This window comes from Oncorhynchus mykiss, chromosome 13 (assembly GCF_057628025.1).
Source record: "Oncorhynchus mykiss isolate SJ-2025 chromosome 13, ASM5762802v1, whole genome shotgun sequence".
NCBI lineage: Eukaryota > Metazoa > Chordata > Actinopteri > Salmoniformes > Salmonidae > Oncorhynchus > Oncorhynchus mykiss.
The window spans coordinates 70,367,235-70,385,953 of record NC_143034.1 but is presented as its reverse complement, the minus strand read 5'-3'; the positions used below and the strand labels follow the sequence as shown (position 1 = coordinate 70,385,953).

Genomic DNA, 18,719 nt, shown 5'->3' with positions numbered 1-18,719 from the left:
GATGGGAAGATGGATGGAGCCAAATACAGGACCATTCTGGAAGAAAACCTGATGGAGTCTGCAAAACACCTGAGACTGGGACGGAGATTTGTCTTCTAACAAGACAATGATCCAAAACATAAAGCTAAATCTACAATGGAATGGTTCAAAAATAAACATATCCAGGTGTTAGAATGGCCAAGTCAAAGTCCAGACCTGAATCCAATCGAGAATCTGTGGAAAGAACTGAAAACTGCTGTTCACAAATGCTCTCCATCCAACCTCACTGAGCTCGAGCTGTTTTGCAAGGAGGAATGGGAAAAAATGTCAGTCTCTCGATGTGCAAAACTGATAGAGACATACCCCAAGCGACTTACAGCTGTAATTGCAGCAAAAGGTGGCGCTACAAAGTATTAACTTAAGGGGGCTGAATAATTTTGCACGCCCAATTTGTCAGTTTTTGATTTGTTAAAAAAGTTTGAAATATCCAATAAATGTCGTTCCACTTCATGATTGTGTCCCACTTGTTGTTGATTCTTCACAAAAAAATACAGTTTTATATCTTTATGTTTGAAGCCTGAAATGTGGCAGAAGGTCGCAAAGTTCAAGGGGGGCGAATACTTTCGCAAGGCACTGTACCTCCCTTCTCAGCTTAACTATTTACACATGACCCCCCCCCCCCTTTTCACTGTAAAATAAATTGCACACCCTCCCCCCTCATAGAATTAACTCTAAATAATGTTTACAACCACAAATAACAACTGTAGCAACACTGTGTTTATAAACATGGATATCAACTTTGCCACTTCAGCATGCTTTTGTGGCACGATTGATGCCGTGCAGGTTGAGGGTTGGCCGACCACCACCGAGGAGCTCACTCTCCCTGCATGTTTCATTACTCTACAATCAGAGCCGGATGCAGACAATGATCAGCTAGGGGGAAATCAGATTTAAAATGTTAATGCCATATGTATAACTATGTCAAATATGTGACACATTTTCCACCAACAGGTTTCTGTCCCAATGCACCACACAACCAATAAACAAAGCATACCAATTCCATGCACCTCAATTTCATGATTTACGTTTTCAGCACCACAACAAATAGACTGACAACTGGAAATGCATCCCTCCCTACCTTGTAGGCCTTCCCAGTATTGAAGGCTTGTGTTGACAATCTCCGACTGTCATTAAACTGTCATTTTGGTGTTTTGTAACAGATGCCTCTTTCCATTTGTCAAATGGCCGCTGCACTGTTTGGATTGATAGATTTTTTTTATTTGTCACAAGTCCTCAACTGGCAGCTTCATTGAATAGTACCATACCATTACCATTGAGAACCATACCCGGCCAACACATAGAAACACAAATCATAGAAATAAAGGACATAGAATGCCCACCCAAATCACACCCTGACCAAACCAAAAAGAGACATAAAAAAGGCCCTCTCTGCAGGCCCCGGACGAGGTTGCCCAGTCCGGGGCCCGCAACGAGGGTCCCCAGTCTGGGGCCCGCAGAGAGGGTCCTCACACCAGAGGCGCCACCAAAGCGGGGTGAGCCAGAGGTGGAGCGGGGTCTACGTCCCGCACCAGAGCCGCCACCGCGGATAGATGCCCACCCAGACCCTCCCCTATAGGTTCAGGTTTTGCGGCCAGAGTCCGCACCTTTGGAGGGGGGTAAGGTCACACTACCCTCCCCTGTGCCCAATACAATATATATAAAAAACACACTACCCTCCCCTGTGCCCAATACAATATATATAAAAAACACACTACCCTCCCCTGTGCCCAATACAAAATATATATATAAAAAACACACTACCCTCCCCTGTGCCCAATACAATATATATAAAAAACACACTACCCTCCCCTGTGCCCAATACAATATATATAAAAAACACACTACCCTCCCCTGTGCCCAATACAATATATATAAAAAACACACTACCCTCCCCTGTGCCCAATACAATATATATAAAAAACACACTACCCTCCCCTGTGCCCAATACAATATATATAAAAAACACACTACCCTCCCCTGTGCCCAATACAATATATATATATAAAAAACACACTACCCTCCCCTGTGCCCAATACAAAATATATATATATAAAAAACACACTACCATGCCCTGTGCCCAATACAAAATATATATATATAAAAAACACACTACCCTCCCCTGTGCCCAATACAATATATATATATATAAAAAACACACTACCCTCCCCTGTGCCCAATACAATATATATATATAAAAAACACACTACCCTCCCCTGTGCCCAATACAAAATATATATATATAAAAAACACACTACCCTCCCCTGTGCCCAATACAATATATATATATATATAAAAAACACACTACCCTCCCCTGTGCCCAATACAATATATATATATATATAAAAAACACACTACCCTCCCCTGTGCCCAATACAATATATATATATAAAAAACACACTACCCTCCCCTGTGCCCAATACAAAATATATATATAAAAAACACACTACCCTCCCCTGTGCCCAATACAATATATATAAAAAACACACTACCCTCCCCTGTGCCCAATACAATATATATATAAAAAACACACTACCCTCCCCTGTGCCCAATACAATATATATATAAAAAACACACTACCCTCCCCTGTGCCCAATACAATATATATATATAAAAAACACACTACCATGCCCTGTGCCCAATACAAAATATATATAAAAAACACACTACCATGCCCTGTGCCCAATACAAAATATATATATATAAAAAACACACTACCATGCCCTGTGCCCAATACAAAATATATATATAAAAAACACACTACCATGCCCTGTGCCCAATATAAACATATATATATATATAAAAAACACACTACCCTCCCCTGTGCCCAATACAAAATATATATATAAAAAACACACTACCCTCCCCTGTGCCCAATACAAAATATATATAAAAAACACACTACCATGCCCTGTGCCCAATATAAACATATATATATATAAAAAACACACTACCCTCCCCTGTGCCCAATACAAAATATATATATATAAAACACACTACCCTCCCCTGTGCCCAATACAAAATATATATAAAAAACACACTACCCTCCCCTGTGCCCAATACAAAATATATATATAAAAAACACACTACCCTCCCCTGTGCCCAATACAAAATATATATATAAAAAACACACTACCATGCCCTGTGCCCAATATAAACATATATATATATAAAAAACACACTACCCTCCCCTGTGCCCAATACAAAATATATATATAAAAAACACACTACCCTCCCCTGTGCCCAATACAAAATATATATATAAAAAACACTACCCTCCCCTGTGCCCAATATAAAATATATATAAAAAACACACTACCCTGCCCTGTGCCCAATACAAAATATATATATAAAAAACACACTACCCTCCCCTGTGCCCAATACAACATATATATAAAAAACACACTACTCTCCCCTGTGCCCAATACAATATATATATATAAAAAACACACTACCCTCCCCTGTGCCCAATACAATATATATATATAAAAAACACACTACCCTCCCCTGTGCCCAATACAAAATATATATAAAAAACACACTACCCTCCCCTGTGCCCAATACAACATATATATAAAAAACACACTACTCTCCCCTGTGCCCAATACAATATATATATATAAAAAACACACTACCCTCCCCTGTGCCCAATACAATATATATATATAAAAAACACACTACTCTCCCCTGTGCCCAATACAATATATAAAAAACACACTACTCTCCCCTGTGCCCAATACAATATATATATATAAAAAACACACTACCCTCCCCTGTGCCCAATACAATATATATATATAAAAAACACACTACCCTCCCCTGTGCCCAATACAATATATATATATAAAAAACACACTACCCTCCCCTGTGCCCAATACAATATATATAAAAAACACACTACCCTCCCCTGTGCCCAATACAATATATATATAAAAAACACACTACCCTCCCCTGTGCCCAATATAAAATATATATAAAAAACACACTACCCTCCCCTGTGCCCAATATAAAATATATATAAAAAACACACTACCCTCCCCTGTGCCCAATATAAAATATATATAAAAAACACACTACCCTCCCCTGTGCCCAATATAAAATATATATAAAAAACACACTACCCTCCCCTGTGCCCAATATAAAATATATATAAAAAACACACTACCCTCCCCTGTGCCCAATACAAAATATATATATAAAAAACACACTACCCTCCCCTGTGCCCAATACAATATATATATATATAAAAAACACACTACCCTCCCCTGTGCCCAATACAAAATATATATATAAAAAACACACTACCCTCCCCTGTGCCCAATATAATATATATATAAAAAACACACTACCCTCCCCTGTGCCCAATACAATATATATATATAAAACACACTACCCTCCCCTGTGCCCAATACAAAATATATATATAAAAAACACACTACCCTCCCCTGTGCCCAATACAATATATATATAAAAAACACACTACCCTCCCCTGTGCCCAATACAATATATATATATATATAAAAAACACACTACCCTCCCCTGTGCCCAATACAATATATATATATATAAAAAACACACTACCCTCCCCTGTGCCCAATACAATATATATATATAAAAAACACACTACCCTCCCCTGTGCCCAATATAAAATATATATAAAAAACACACTACCCTCCCCTGTGCCCAATATAAAATATATATAAAAAACACACTACCCTCCCCTGTGCCCAATACAAAATATATATAAAAAACACACTACCCTCCCCTGTGCCCAATACAAAATATATATAAAAAACACACTACCATGCCCTGTGCCCAATACAAAATATATATATAAAAAACACACTACCCTCCCCTGTGCCCAATACAATATATATATATATAAAAAACACTACCCTCCCCTGTGCCCAATATAAAATATATATAAAAAACACACTACCCTCCCCTGTGCCCAATACAAACATATATATATAAAAAACACACTACCCTGCCCTGTGCCCAATACAAAATATATATATAAAAAACACACTACCCTCCCCTGTGCCCAATACAATATATATATAAAAAACACACTACCCTCCCCTGTGCCCAATACAAAATATATATATATAAAAAACACACTACCCTCCCCTGTGCCCAATACAAAATATATATATAAAAAACACACTACCCTCCCCTGTGCCCAATACAAACATATATATATAAAAAACACACTACCATGCCCTGTGCCCAATACAAACATATATATATAAAAAACACACTACCATGCCCTGTGCCCAATACAAACATATATATATAAAAAACACACTACCATGCCCTGTGCCCAATACAATATATATATATAAAAAACACACTACCATGCCCTGTGCCCAATACAATATATATATAAAAAACACACTACCATGCCCTGTGCCCAATACAAACATATATATATAAAAAACACACTACCCTCCCCTGTGCCCAATACAATATATATATATATATAAAAAACACACTACCCTCCCCTGTGCCCAATACAAACATATATATATAAAAAACACACTACCCTCCCCTGTGCCCAATACAAACATATATATATAAAAAACACACTACCCTCCCCTGTGCCCAATATAATATATATATAAAAAACACACTACCCTCCCCTGTGCCCAATACAAACATATATATATAAAAAACACACTACCCTCCCCTGTGCCCAATACAAACATATATATATAAAAAACACACTACCCTCCCCTGTGCCCAATATAATATATATATAAAAAACACACTACCCTCCCCTGTGCCCAATACAATATATATATATATATAAAAAACACACTACCCTCCCCTGTGCCCAATACAAACATATATATATAAAAAACACACTACCCTCCCCTGTGCCCAATATAATATATATATAAAAAACACACTACCCTCCCCTGTGCCCAATACAAACATATATATATAAAAAACACACTACCCTCCCCTGTGCCCAATACAATACAATATATATATAAAAAACACACTACCATGCCCTGTGCCCAATACAATATATATATAAAAAACACACTACCATGCCCTGTGCCCAATACAAACATATATATATATATATATATATATATAAAAAACACACTACCCTCCCCTGTGCCCAATAAATTAAAATAAATGCATAACCCTCCCCAAAGCACCTTTTTAAAAAATTTTGTTGGAAAACCCTCCCTTATTTTGGACCCCCCCCTAGGCCTTGCAAGTGGAGCAATTTTGCTCTCCCACAAAATGAGTTCCCATATTTGGGATAGTATAGACTCTTTTCAGATGTCAATTAGTCTGTTAATGAGTTCCCACCACAGTTGTTGTAATGTATATTTTGACTTTGGTATCTTGGTCTGTCTCTACAGTGCTGGGAGAGCTTTGTTGGTCAGGAGCTGTATCGTTTCCTGCTCGTGGATTTCATATTCACGGTTCTCTACACAGTCTTCGGAGAATTTATTTGGAAGTAAGAAGTGTTTTATGGTAATAATTCCTGTAAGATGTACTGACACTCCCCTCTGTAACCCCATGTTGTGGAGATTTGTATGTGTTAACCTACAGTACCAGTCAAAAGTTTGGACACGCCTAATACTTTGGACACGTTTTTCTTTATTTTGACTATTTTCTACATTGTAGAATAATAGTGAAGACATCAAAACTATGCAATAACACATATGGAATCATGTAGTAACCCAAAAAATGTTAAACAAATCTAAATATATTTGAGATTCTTCAAAGTAGCCACCCTTTGCCTTGATGACAGCTTTGCACACTCTTGGCATTCTATATGTAGTCATCTGGAATGCATTTCAATTAAAAAGTTAATTTCTGTAATTTATTTTCATAGTGTGTTTGAGCCAATCAGTTGTGTTGTGACAAGGTAGGGGGACGTATACAGAAGATAGCCCTATTTGGTAAAATACCAAGTCCATATTATTGCAAAAACAGCTCAAATAAGCAAAGAGAAACGACAGTCCATCATTACTTTTTAACACATTAAGGTCAGTCAATCCGGAACATTTCAAGAACTTTGAAAGTTTCTTCAAGTGCAGTCGCAAAAACCATCAAGCGCTATGATGAAACTGGCTCTCATGAGGACCGCCACAGGAATGGAAGACCCAGAGTTACCTCTGCTGCAGAAAATAAGTTCATTAGAGTTACCAGCCTCAGGAATTGCAGCCCAAATAAACTTAAACAGCATTGCTACCACAGCATTCTGCAGCGAAATACTATCCCATCTGGTTTACGCTTAGTGGGACAATGACCCAACACACCTGTGTAAGGGCTATTTGGCCAAGGAGGAGAGTGATGGAGTGCTGCATCAGATGATCTGGACTCCACAATCACCCAACCTCAACCCAATTGATATGGTTTGGGATGAGTTGGACCGTGGAGTGAAGGAAAAGCAGCCAACAAGTGCTCAGCATATGTGGGAACACCTTCAGGACTGTTGGAAAAGCATTCCAGGTGAAGCTGGTTGAGAGAATACCAAGAGTGTGCAAAGCTGTCAAGAAAAAGGGTGGCTGCTTTGAAGAATCTAAAACACTTTTTGATTACTGTATGACTCCATATGTGTTATTTCATAGTTATGGCTTCACCATTATTATGCAATGTAGAAAATTAGTAAAAATAAAGAAAAAACCTTGAATGAGTAGGTTTAGAACGAGTGTGTCTAAACTTTTGACTGGTACTGTGTATTCTACTATTTTCATATTCGCTCTACTTGCTCTTTGGAGATTCTATCTGGAAATATTTGAGTGACTAACCAGCTGAGCATATTTTGAAGATGTTTGTGTAGATAATTCCTGTGCAATGTAACTGGTATTCTATTTTCACTGTGCTTGACATGCTCTCTGGGTAATTTTGTGAGGAAGTCGGTAGTGAAGTTGTGAGTGCCAGAACTGCTTGAGCATTTGTTTGTTTCACATTCACTGTGAGATGTACTGACACTACTATTTTAATGTTGACTGTGTTCTACAGTCTTTTGAAGGATGCTTCAAGAGTCCCTTCATTAGATGACCTTCATTAGTCAGACAGCTAAACAGTAACCAATACAGGTTTTTGTACTATTTGTATGTGATTGTATTTCTGTTCTTGTCATATTAGCAGTCATTCTGTATAGTATGTTCAAGTTGTAACTTCCAAAGTGTATTTGTGAAATGGACATTTGTAAATAAGCTTTTTTTTTAATAGAATTTGTACGTGGCAGACCTGCTGAACATGTTGTTTAGAATTCCTGTAAAATGTACTGATACTCCACACTGTTTCCCCCCATAGGCGGTTTTCTCAAGGAGTGCTGAGGAGAAGGAGGAAGCCAGTGTTTGATATCGCCCGTAACGTACTCGAGCTCATCTATGGGCAAACCCTCACCTGGTAAAATGCCTGTTCGCATGCCATGAGTCGTCTCACCTCGTATCTCTGTGACATAATTGTTTTGTCATGCTTCGTTAGATGCTGCAGGTGCCGTCAGCCCTGGGTCGTCTCTCTTTCTTTTGATGATAATGTCATTGAGGTTTCTGTGGTATTTATGTCTCCTTCTCTGTCATCTTTTCCCACAGGCTAGGCTTGCTCTTCACTCCTTTACTGCCAGCTGTGCAGATCCTCAAGCTGTTGTTGTTGTTCCATATGAAAAAGGTAGGTAGGCCCCAGCTCAGAGCTCAACCAGTGTGACTATTTCAGTGACAGTGGTACACTCCTTAAAAGAGGTCAAACTATCATGTCCAAACTCTGCACTTGTCATAACCAGAGGCCCAAAAAGTGTTGACAAATGATTAGGTAAGTAAAGGTCCTGTCCAGAAACTTAAGGTCCCCAACTTAATTCCCACCCGCTCATGCTCTGTTTGCCTGCCTTCTCTGACCTTGTTCACTTTGACCCGAGCCACTTCCTTCAATTGAAAATGAATAGGATCCGCCATTTTGTTGCCAGCTATCGCACTCAGTGGAAACCCCAGCGGTGTTAGACTCATTAGTTTTTCTTCTTTTGTTGCTGTTTGCCATCCTCAGAGCAGTCTACTGGTGAACTCTCTTGTTGCTTTTCTCCCTCCTCAGAGCAGTCTACTGGTGAACTCTCTTGTTGCTTTTCTCCCTCCTCAGAGCAGTCTACTGGTGAACTCTCTTGTTGCTTTTCTCCCTCCTCAGAGCAGTCTACTGGTGAACTCTCTTGTTGCTTTTCTCCCTCCTCAGAGCAGTCTACTGGTGAACTCTCTTGTTGCTTTTCTCCCTCCTCAGAGCAGTCTACTGGTGAACTCTCTTGTTGCTTTTCTCCCTCCTCAGAGCAGTCTACTGGTGAACTCTCTTGCTTTTCTCCCTCCTCAGAGCAGTCTACTGGTGAACTCTCTTGTTGCTTTTCTCCCTCCTCAGAGCAGTCTACTGGTGAACTCTCTTGTTGCTTTTCTCCCTCCTCAGAGCAGTCTACTGGTGAACTCTCTTGTTGCTTTTCTCCCTCCTCAGAGCAGTCTACTGGTGAACTCTCTTGTTGCTTTTCTCCCTCCTCAGAGCAGTCTACTGGTGAACTCTCTTGTTGCTTTTCTCCCTCCTCAGAGCAGTCTACTGGTGAACTCTCTTGTTGCTTTTCTCCCTCCTCAGAGCAGCCTACTGGTGAACTCTCTTGCTGCTTTTCTCCCTCCTCAGAGCAGTCTACTTGTGAACTCTCTTGTTGCTTTTCTCCCTCCTCAGAGCAGCCTACTGGTGAACTCTCTTGTTACTTTTCTCCCTCCTCAGAGCAGCCTACTGGTGAACTCTCTTGTTGATTTTCTCCCTCCTCAGAGCAGCCTACTGGTGAACTCTCTTGTTACTTTTCTCCCTCCTCAGAGCAGCCTACTGGTGAACTCTCTTGTTGCTTTTCTCCCTCCTCAGAGCAGTCTACTGGTGAACTGCCAGGCATCCAGGAAGCCGTGGAGAGCCAGTCAGATGAGCACCCTCTTCATCTCTCTGCTGTGTTTCCCCTCTTTCCTCGGGGCCACCGTGTCTGTGACCTACACCATATGGACGTGAGTCTGTCCAACACACACACGAGCGGTGTCTGACACACACACACACACACACACACACACACACACACACACAAATATATCAACCTATACCAATGTAGGCGCAAGTATGCATGCATACAGTACATGCACCTTTTCACTTTTGAGTCTATGTTGCTATATAACATCCCTTGAAAAGTATACATCTCTGGAATTGTGCTGGGAAGGACAACATGAACAGAAAATATATTTCAGCCTGAACAGTACGCTTCAGGTTGACACTGCAGTATGAAAAGGATGTTGTGGTCCAAATGTTTCTTCCACTCTTCCCTTCGCCTCCCCCCATAGGATTAAGCCCTCCTCTGGCTGTGGTCCTTTCAGGAACCTCCCCTTCATGTTCCACTCGGGCAAACAGTGGGCCCAGGAGCTGAAGAGTACCAACCACAAGCTGGCCTGGCTCAACTGGGTACACAGCTGCTTGGTGGAGAACCCCCTCTTCCTGTTCCTGTTGGCAGGTGTCTTTCTGTGAGTCAGCATCCAACAAGGACATTCTTTGGACTGCTCTGGATATTTCTTGTTGTGTGCCGTTTGGCTGACACTATTATGCAAAGCCACTAACAGTACAGTGTATGTTTTAAGTATGTTATGTTCACCTACCTGGCAGTTAATTTTTCCTCTCTTTTTTTCAGAATGGTCATTTACATTCACACCCAAGTTTTAGACGGCCAAAGGAAAATAATCAGTCTGCTACAGGAGCAAATAGAAAATGTGTGTGTGTGTGTATATGTATAGACAAAACACTTCTGTTTCATTTAATATTCTTACAAAGATAGATCTGTGTGTTGATGGTTGCTCATCTGTTCTTGTTCATCACCAGGAGGGGAAGGACAAGAAGTTCTTAATTACTAGTCTGCAGGCCATCCATGAGAAGAGGAAGTATCCACTGTCCCCTTCCTCCAGGCCTCAGCCACAGGGCAGTGAGGTGAGTGACCCTGACTGTGCCGTGTTCATTAGCGTGCGCAACAGAAATTCAGGTTGATGTGTTAGTCTAAACAGATTCAGGTTGATATGTTAGTCTAAACAGATTCAGGTTGATATGTTAGTCTAAACAGATTCAGGTTGATATGTTAGTCTAAACAGATTCAGGTTGATATGTTAGTCTCAACAGATTCAGGTTGATATGTTAGTCTAAACAGATTCAGGTTGATATGTTAGTCTAAACAGATTCAGGTCATTTCTGTTAAATATTACATCGGTTTCCCTTATGTCATTTCAGGTTGAATATGTTTTAGTGGAAGATTAAATTATTCCAGAGTATTCATTGGATGCTGCATGTTAAATTTTGGACTCCCATCACATCAAGGATATTTGTCTGCTATCAACCAGTCAAAGTGAACTCAAAGTGGAGTGATGTGTGTGGTGAAGGACATTGAGACATTTCTTGTAGAATGTAACTATGACTGATGTGTGTTCAAGACTATCAGAATGTAAAGTAACTGAGACTGATATGTATTCTAGACCATCAGAATGTAAAGTAACTGAGACTGATATGTATTCTAGACCACCAGAAAGTGAAGTAACTGAGACTGATATGTATTCTAGACCATCAGAATGTGAAGTAACTGAGACTGATATGTATTCTAGACCACCAGAAAGTGAAGTAACTGAGACTGATATGTATTCTAGACCATCAGAATGTGAAGTAACTGAGACTGATATGTATTCTAGACCATCAGAATGTGAAGTAACTGAGACTGATATGTATTATAGACCATCAGAATGTGAAGTAACTGAGACTGATATGTATTCTAGACCATCAGAATGTGAAGTAACTGAGACTGATATGTATTCTAGACCATCAGAATGTGAAGTAACTGAGACTGATATGTATTCTAGACCATCAGAATGTGAAGTAACTGAGACTGATATGTATTCTAGACCATCAGAATGTGAAGTAACTGAGACTGATATATATTCAAGACCATCCGAGGTGTGTTTTATACTAGTATGGTATTTCCAATGTGGGCCATAACTGTCTAATTTGCCTTTTGTTAATATATATTTTTAAATATATTTATTCTCTGGGCTGTCTGTCACCGCTTTCAAGCTTCAATGTATACTGAACAAAAATATAAACGCAACATGCAACAATTTCAACGATTTTACTGCGTTACAGTTTGTCATGACGTTGCCCTCTTTGGGTACAGCGAGCACCCCTCCCTCTGCACCAGCCCTTTTCTATGCACCATCCCCCTACCCCCCTGTCTCCTACACCCAGGCTGCTGTGGTCAGAGAGAGGTTGTAAATTCCTGGAGGAGATTATCTCCTCATGGCCACAGTATAGAGACAGAGTGAGTTTTCATAGAGAGAACAAAGGAATTTCTTCCACCTCACAGAACTTGAGTTCCGAACAACATTTATGTTCTGGAGAAGGTATAAAAGATCGGTGAAGAATCCAACTATGAATTGGTCCGTTTGGTACAATTTTGTGAAACTCATGGGAGACAATACGGCCACATTACCATAACGCTGTTTATATAATAGCCTTAGTTATGAGGCTTGCATCTAATTGCTGTACAGGATGAATGAGGAAAGATTAAACTATTTGTGGGATGCTATGTAATGATGTAATGTGAAAGAATTGTATTTCTGTGTAAAGTTTAACTTAAGTCACTGGCACGCCCCCATGAACACAGTTGGGACCTGGCATCATGAGACAGCCTTTTTCTGCTCTTCCGAATAAAACCCCCACCTTGAGAATTCTCAACAGACCATATTTCTCTCAATTACGAGAAGACAAAGGTTGCAGACCAGCTTACCTCGATAACAAGAGGGCCAAGGTTTGAGACCAGACTGCTGAATCTTTTAACCATCCCACGTGGTTAAACTCTTAGACTATCGATACCGACAGAATAAGAACAAGTCTTTGATATTAATTACTAGTCTGCAGCTAGGAATTCGGTATTATTGAACACGAAGACCGACAACCGCCAAAACATCTATTCTATAACGACATGAATGAATGTCACTCTGAACTATCCATTCTAACCATGACCGATAGATAGAGAGAAGGTGGACATACTCTCCAACAGAAACAAACTTTTCAACAGAGATCAAGACGACACACTGAGCGTAAATCTATATATTGATTGCAATTGTTCCAAAAATGAGTGAGCGTTCATGTGCAAAGGATTAGTATTTCAATTGTTATAATATTTAACTTGTAGTGTCTCATCTCAGTTGACCCGCACTTCCCTTTTTGTCCACCAAGCTGCGATGCCGGTTTATCACACTAGGGAAACTCTGCTATCATTTCCTTGTAACGATCTACTGTTTGATTATGCATTTCTGTGAATTACTTAGTAAATAAATATTTTAAGACAATTGATGTATGGATGACTCATAGTGAAGACTGGGTTTGTGCAGATAACCAACAATTTTCGACGTTTGGAATGAGACTAACATGAGGTAAATAATGATTCATTAATCAAGACTGATTGATCAGATATTAAAATATCTGAAAGTTATATTTGGAAAATTATAACTTTGTAATCTGAATATTTTCCATGGTGCCCCTACTTCCTAGTTAATTACAGTTACATGATTAATCAGTTTAACCTCTCTGGGAAATGTGGGACGGTAGCGTCCCACCCCGTCAACAGCCAGTGAAAGTGCAGGGCGCCAAATTCAAAACAACAAAAATCTCATAATTAAAATTCCTCAAACATACAAGTATTTTACACCATTTTAAAGATAAAATTCTCGTTAATCCAGCCACAGTGTCTGATTTCAAAAAGGCTTTACAGCGAAAGCACCACAAACGATTATAATAGGTCACCACCAAGTCATAGAAAAACACAGCCATTTTTCCAGCCAAAGAGAGGAGTCACAAAAAGCAGAAATAAAATTAATCACTAACCTTTGATCTTCATCAGATGACTCACAGATGACTCATAGGACTTCATGTTACACAATACATGTATGTTTTGTTCGATACAGTGTATATTTATATCCAAAAATCTCATTTTACATTGCCGTGTTATGTTCAGTAGTTCCAAAACATGCGGTGATTTTGCAGAGAGCCACATCAATTTACAGAAATACTCATAATAAACATTAAGAGATACAACTATTATACATAGAACTGTAGATAAACTTCTCACAGCAACTTATTTTTACATAAACTTCTCACAGCAACCGCTGTGTCAGATTTCAAAAAAACTTTACGGAAAAAGCATACCATGCAGTAATCTGAGTACGGCGCTCAGAAACCAAACAAGCCAAAAAGATATCCACCATATTGTTTTTGCCTGCCATATGAGTTCTGTTATACGCACAGACATCATTCAAACAGTTTTAGAAACTTCAGAGTGTTTTCTATCCAAATGTACTAATACTAATATGCATATATTAGCAACTGGGACTGAGGAGCAGGCCGTTTACTCTGGGCACCTTATCAATCCAAGCTACTCAATACTGCCCCAGCCATAAGAAGTTAAACCTTATAATGCATATATTGCTAATCTGTGGTCCAGGACCCTATAAATGTAGTGGGGGAGGGTCTTATAGCCCTTCCCCTTCTATTAACACAATATAAGCATTATCAATTATTAGAATACATCAATCATTTTGTGCAGCCCCTTTCATGACCCCAAGATGACCCGCATCATTGCCTAGATTGTTACTTAACATTCATTGCTAGGAGGCGACATATCACAAAGGGAAGGAGGGGTGAACAATGCCCATTTACTCAGAAATTTCTGTGGAACTCAATCCAGTAATATGTGAGTTATGCTGCAGGATGAGTAACATGGAACTTGTAGAAAGCCAAGAGTAGGATTGCATCATCTTCTTGTGAAGCAGGAAGAGAAACCTTGTACCCACCCCGAATCCTCCTGTTAATTTATATCTTATGATGGGTTTTCCTATGCAATGCTCTTAGGGCTACCAAACAAACAGGTGGATGTACATCTCTACGACCTCTGTTGGTATGTAAGACAATATATATATATCATTATACTACTAATGAAAGATCACATTTTGGCCTTTTTATTGCAGAAAATAAAGTCTACTCAGGAAATATTAGTTGTATCTTGCTCTAACAGGTTATTTTCATGTTAAGTTAATTATGACTGATACATTTTTTTAATATATTTTATAAAGCATAGAAGAAGTTACAGTGATCGATTTTGTTTTTGTCTGAAGCAAATATCCAAAGACTACAGCATTTCACAGGGTCAAATGAAATGAAATATTGATTTATTCTGTTTCCCTCTAGTTATGGGGAAAATGGAGCCTCAAAGGAGAGTGCACATATCTCTCCCTAAAAAACACAGGACCGCTTTGGCCAAAAAGTACAAACTGGTAAACAAACACTTCTTTTTCTGACCATCCTAAAACACACTTACAGGTGTAGGATCTTAATTTGACCAGTTTGTCACAGCAGGAAAATAATCCTGCAGCAACAGGAAATGTGGATTATAATGAATGGACATTTTTAGTTATGCCAAATCAAGTCTTTGATTTGTTGCAACAACAGGGTTATCAAATTAAGGTTCGATATCTGTAGTTCTTAGTAGCCTATGAATGGATGTAGTGTATTTTTCATAGTATTCCTATTACAGACACACAATATAGTTACTTTACCATGATAACATTTTAAAATAAAAATATGAATGGCTTTATTTTGTATCTGTTGGACAGGATCACGGGCTTGTCATTAAGAATCTCAGCACTAACATAAATGAAGGATACCTACAAGCTTACTTCCGACAGTGGGGCAGCATTACAGCATGCACGGTAGGCTGATTAAGTCATATCAATTATTGTAATATTAGCCTCACGTGGATAAGGCCTAAACCATACCTTTTTAAAGGGGCAATCTGTAGTTTTAAACAACATAATATCCACCCTTCCACCTTTTTTACACTGCAGTCAGTGGAGTAAAACAAGCTTATATTTTGCATTCTAATGGGACAAGACAGTAAGACAGTTGAACTAATCTGATAAGTTATATTCCTCAAGAATCAATGGATGTAGCTATTACTTTAAAACAACGTATTTTCTTGGATTATTGGTGTTTTTATTGGTAATGGTGATGGTCCATCCTTTGAAAACAGATCAAGAAGACTCCACAGGACTCTGACTCAAAGAGTGCCAGTGCGTTGGGATACGTGAGTTTTTCCTCTGAGGAGGAGGCAGATACGGCAGACTGGGCGGGTCCTCACTATATAGGAGGCATGGAAGTGGAGGCCAAGAGAGTTGTCAGTCTGAAGGTAAATCAAAACAGAGCATTGGGCAACGACTTGTTGAATGAATCAGTAATGTTTCTATGTCATATCAACCAAAAAAGTAAATATGATGATGTTGAATCAACGTGGAAAACTGTTTGGATTCACAAAAAGTCATCAACATAAAGAGAATATCATATTTTTTCACTTCAATCCGCTGACTTTTTGTTGTTGTTGTGATTACACATTGGAAACATGTTTTAATGAGTGTTGTGTTGACATGGTTGTGTGTAGGTTGCTTTTATCCAGCACATGCAGCCAGTCTTATCGATATGTCACTGTCTGGGTCACAGGTCTTTCAGCACCAGTCAAGTCTTAAGTCTCAACAGGGCGAGTCTGAGTCAAATCTCAAGTCTCTCTCTTCATAAACAGATGTGTGTTCTGATCCATGCAGGGTAACATTGCATTGCAGGTTAGACTCTTCTAGGTCAAAGGTCAATTTGTTTAAAAATATATATATACTTTGATTCAATACTTGACTATTAAAACACAGTCAAGTCTAAAGTCATATGCAAGAGTCAAACAGAAGTTACGAGTCACTGTTTTTGCAACTCTTTTACCATGCTAAAATCTAATCTTTCATATAGATGGATGACCCAGAAGGTTGAGGTCATCCCAGCCAGGTCTATCCGCAGACGTGACCATGGGTCTGTTCATCAATTGAGCATCTTCGAGAATGTATCAGAGGCCGGATGATACTGTACCTACTTTTTTTTTTTTTTAAGCAATTTTGGATGGGATACATGGATTATTTGTTGAAAAATAAATGTAGATTATAATTTCTTTCTATGATTTGGTTTGATTGTAACAATTTGTTTTCAGATGTCTTATGTACCGTGATTTACTGATTTGTAATGAAATGCCAATTGTTTTCAATGCTGTGAACATTATAAGGCCTATGTTGCATTAACTTTTAATAGAATAGGCGAAGATATTACTAGAAAGTGACATTTCCTAAAGAAAATGTGTGTTTGCTAGAAGTATTTATGATAGTGACAGCAATGGTAGTAATGATTGATTGATTGATTGCATTTATAGGGCCCTGTAAATCTGCGATATGCAGAACGCTGACGGAATCCAGACATTAAAACAGAATTTAACAATGTTAAAAAATGTATATAGCTTAGTAAGTATCCACAAAATGTAGCCTATTGAAAATGTATACATTTGCCCAAGTTTATCATGTCATAGGAAATTAACACAATGCATCAGTGATTCATATTTTCTGCAAACTTCTAGAGGGCAATGAGAATTGCATTCACCATCACACTGCCCTATCCAATCTGGACAAGAGGAATACCTATGTAAGAATGCTGTTCATTGACTACAGCTCAGCATTCAACACCATGGTACGCTACAAACCCATCATTAAGCTTGAGGCCCTGGGTCGACGGGACCACAGTGGAGAAGGTGTAAAGTTTTTTAAAGTTCTTCTGCGTACACATCACGGACAAACTGAAATGGTCCATGCACACATACAGTGTTGTGAGAAGGCGCAACAGCGCCTCTTCAACCTCAGGAGGCTGAAGAAATTTGGCTTGTCACCTAAAACCCTCACAAACGGTACAGATGCACAATTGAGAGCATCCTGTCCGGCTGTATCACCGCCTGGTACGGCAACTGCACCGCCCATAACCGCAGGGCTCTCCAGAGGGTGGTGCGGTCTGTACAATGCATTACCGGGGGAAAACTACCTGCCCTCTTAACGACTCTCTTGGTGTGCTTGGACCATGTCCAATTTAGTTTTCTTCTATTAAAATGTTTTTTTTTCTTGTTGTTTTTTTCTTGATAAAATGAAGGGAAAAAACGGAGAACGGAAACCTTAAACGAAATGGAGGAAACGGAATTTGGAATTAAGACTAATCGGAATCAGGCAACAACAACAAAAATACAGATTTTACAGGGCCCAACATTTATATAGTGCCTTTCCAGATGATGACAATCATTTGTGCCAAAACGCTCACCACAGCTGGAGAGGTGAGGAGTGATACATGCCAATTAGAAATAAGGGGAAGGTTAGGTGTGCCATGATGGAAATGTACATGTTAGCAAATGCTCTTATCCAGAACAGGCGCAAATAGGGTTAAGTGCCTTGCTCAAGGGCACATCAACAGATATCACCTCAGGGATTCAAACCAGCAACCTTTCAGTTACTGGCCCAACGTTCTTAACCGCTAGGCTACCTGCCACCCGGATTTAGCCAGGACGCCAGAGTTAACACTCCTACTCTTACGATAAGTGCCATGGGATATTTAGTGACAGAGAGTAAGGTCACACGTTAACGTCTCATCCGAAAGAGAGCCTCCTACGCAGGGAAATGTCCCCATCACTTCCCCTAGGGCATTGGGATTTTGATCTTAAGACTAGAAGGAAGAGTGCCCCCTACTGGCCCTCCAACACCACTTTCAGCAGC

The 18,719-nt window shown here is 39.3% G+C and overlaps 2 protein-coding genes across 6 annotated transcripts in view; both read left to right on the top strand.

Moving 5' to 3' along the window:
• tmc6a (transmembrane channel-like 6a) overlaps positions 1-12,173 on the top strand; it is a 34,642-nt gene extending 22,469 nt beyond the window's left edge. For 3 of the 5 annotated variants that reach the window (XM_090197375.1, XM_090197374.1, XM_090197376.1), the window contains 8 exons: positions 6,417-6,514; positions 8,326-8,421; positions 8,607-8,682; positions 9,904-10,037; positions 10,365-10,541; positions 10,706-10,784; positions 10,894-10,998; positions 11,293-12,173. In XM_090197375.1, the coding sequence (XP_090053501.1) occupies positions 6,417-6,514; positions 8,326-8,421; positions 8,607-8,682; positions 9,904-10,037; positions 10,365-10,541; positions 10,706-10,784; positions 10,894-10,998; positions 11,293-11,319 (792 nt within the window). In that variant the 3' untranslated portion in view covers positions 11,320-12,173. Of the gene's footprint in view, positions 1-6,416; positions 6,515-8,325; positions 8,422-8,606; positions 8,683-9,051; positions 10,038-10,364; positions 10,542-10,705; positions 10,785-10,893; positions 10,999-11,292 lie in introns of all 5 variants that reach the window. The other 2 variants (XM_090197372.1, XM_090197373.1) reach the window with 1 other exon arrangement.
• Positions 12,174-15,199: 3,026 nt separating this feature from the next.
• On the top strand, positions 15,200-16,432 carry LOC110485305 (heterogeneous nuclear ribonucleoprotein A1-like 3). The gene is made up of 3 exons (XM_036939548.2): positions 15,200-15,380; positions 15,720-15,815; positions 16,136-16,432. Exons 1-3 carry the CDS (start codon positions 15,297-15,299, stop codon positions 16,430-16,432), a joined length of 477 nt encoding a protein of 158 aa, XP_036795443.2. The 5' UTR covers positions 15,200-15,296.
• The last annotated feature ends 2,287 nt before the right edge of the window (positions 16,433-18,719 follow it).

Coding starts and splice junctions, on each gene's coding strand:
- LOC110485305 (XM_036939548.2), top strand. CDS start 15,297: ATGGGGAAAATGGAGCCTCAAAGGAGAGTGCACATATCTCTCCCTAAA. Junction 15,381..15,719: donor TGGCCAAAAAGTACAAACTG/GTAAACAAACAC, acceptor TCTGTTGGACAG/GATCACGGGCTTGTCATTAA. Junction 15,816..16,135: donor GCAGCATTACAGCATGCACG/GTAGGCTGATTA, acceptor CTTTGAAAACAG/ATCAAGAAGACTCCACAGGA.